At 31.4% G+C, this 2,219-nt stretch overlaps 1 protein-coding gene across 4 annotated transcripts in view; it reads left to right on the top strand.

The window, feature by feature from the left end:
- Nucleotides 1-2,219, top strand: part of FAM179B (family with sequence similarity 179, member B) — a 60,930-nt gene that overhangs the window by 29,976 nt on the left and 28,735 nt on the right. For 3 of the 4 annotated variants that reach the window (XM_012724644.1, XM_012724643.1, XM_012724642.1), the window contains one exon: nucleotides 1,834-1,983. The exons of the other annotated variant lie outside the window; for it this stretch is intronic. In XM_012724644.1, coding sequence (XP_012580098.1) covers nucleotides 1,834-1,983 — 150 coding nt within the window. The remainder of the gene's footprint in view (nucleotides 1-1,833; nucleotides 1,984-2,219) is intronic. 4 annotated transcript variants of the gene reach the window in all.

Genomic DNA, 2,219 nt, shown 5'->3' with positions numbered 1-2,219 from the left:
ATATATATATATATATATATATATTCTTGGTTAAGTCTAATATGCTGCCAAAATGTTAAGTTGTTAGTGGTTTAGGATTTTACAAATTTAGGTTTACCTTTCTTGTTTATGCAGGATAGAGTTTATTTTGTTGTAAGTGAACAAATGCTTCCTGTAAGCATACCATTTTGTAATTGATAAAAAAAAGATGCTCAAAATAAGAATATCTAAAGATAAATGTAAACATTATAAATACAGTCTGTCAGTATTTCCAGTAAATATTTCTACATATATTCCACTGCTACCTATTGTATCATATAGTGCTAATTTCCTGAATTATATATATAGCAAATTATTTTTCCTGTTGCTTCAGATTGATATAACCAATTATTATAAAGATATATTTATGCATATAAGAACTGGGGTACAAACCAGAGATGTGCACGGGGTGGTGGGTGGGGTGAGAAGATTCCAGACAGAGTAGGGAGCAGAATAGGCAGGTCAGTGAAGCACACTGCTGAGGGAAGCAGGAGAAAGGCAGGAGAGGTTGCTGCACCATTTGGCTCAGCACCCTTACTGGGATCGAACTTGTGCTGTAGTGACTGCTGCTCGCTTCATGTGTGCAGCTTAAGCCCTTGCACCACCAGGGAGGGCCTCTGATAAAACCTATTAACAGAAAGCATTCCCACCTAATATCAATATCTATATGAGGCTTACTATATGAATTAACTACCAAATCTAAGAAAAATTTAGAAAGATGTCCATTTCCAGAAGACCTTTATCATTAAATATTAGATGTTTTTGTGTCTTTCTCTCTGCACTGATATCATATTCTTTAATTCTTGCTGTCCTCTTTAGCCCAGCTGCTACCAGCAGCCTCCTCTCTCTACTATTGTTTTCTGTTAAAATGCCTACAACATTATTAAAAACAAATTATATTTCATTATTATTATTTGATTTACAAAGGAGTTGTATATAAAAATGGATTATGACTCATATATTGCCTAAAATTTCCCATTTAGTAAACATTCCATAGTTAACAGATGTAAAGATTGGTATATGGCAACAAGTTTAAACATTCAAATGTAGATTAACATTGTTGGTATTTGTTAAAATGAAACCTGCATTAGAATTTTGTGTTTGCTAAATTAGGAATATAAAAATAGTTGAATATTCACAGTAGGCTAAGACCTTTGTAAGGTCTTTTCTTTATTGACTCTTCACCATCATTCTGGAAGAGCTGCTATTCTTACTCCATACTACAAATAAGGAGTAGTATTTTTCCCAGATTCCGTTAGCAATGTAAGTTACAGTGCTATGATTTAAAGCTGAGATATGATTTCAGCTTCAGATTTCTTCATTACTATTTAGTTTATTGCCTCATCAGCCAAATGAGAGCAGGAAGAAGATACAAATGGATGAGATCAGTGTTTCTGAGGACACAATTTAAAAAAATTTTTTTCACAGTTTAAAATTTTTAATTTAAATTGTTTTCTTTTTGTTCTAAGGTAAAAAAATGTCATTTAAACATTATAAAATGGCTATCACACTTTAAGATTATATATATTTATCTATTTACTGCTTTTCAAACATTGAATTTTGGATTACATTATAATCTGAGAGCATGCTTTATAAATATTGTAGTATAGCTTATAATAAATGTTCTTATCTGCTAATAAAATAAATAAAACTTTAAATAAGATAAAACTTAAAAAACTACTATCTTGTTATACTTTCTGATCGTATGGTGCTGATTTTTATAAAAGGTTAGAAGATTAAATTTAGAGGGGAGCCATGTACCTATCTTTAATATTACCTACATCATTCAAACAAATATTTTTATTTACTTTACAGGGATTACATCTAATGTAAGCATAATCGGTCAACGTATGAACTATGGGTTTGGCTGTGGTGATTTTGAAGATGACAGGTCACATGACATTTCACCTAGTGTTTTAAAAATACAAAATAAGGAACACCCAAGACATTATAAGCATGGGAAAGGTTAGTAAATTTCATGACAAATTAATTTTAAGATTGGATGCCTCTAAATCAGAATTCTCCCTAGTGAAAAACTAGGGAGATTTCTCAGTTTCAAGATTTTTTTCGTATGCTTCTGTTGATGTGTTGTTACTTAAATAATTTTGGAAAAGAACTCACAGATTCATTTTTTGGTTTATGGGATTGTCTGGGGAGCCAATGTAGAGAAATAACTGCCCAAGAGGTTAAGTCTAAGGAAT

This window comes from Condylura cristata, unplaced genomic scaffold (assembly GCF_000260355.1).
Source record: "Condylura cristata isolate star-nosed mole 26May11 unplaced genomic scaffold, ConCri1.0 scaffold00013, whole genome shotgun sequence".
Taxonomy (NCBI): domain Eukaryota; kingdom Metazoa; phylum Chordata; class Mammalia; order Eulipotyphla; family Talpidae; genus Condylura; species Condylura cristata.
Note: the sequence above shows the minus strand (reverse complement) of the source record. Positions and strands in the feature narration are given on the sequence as shown.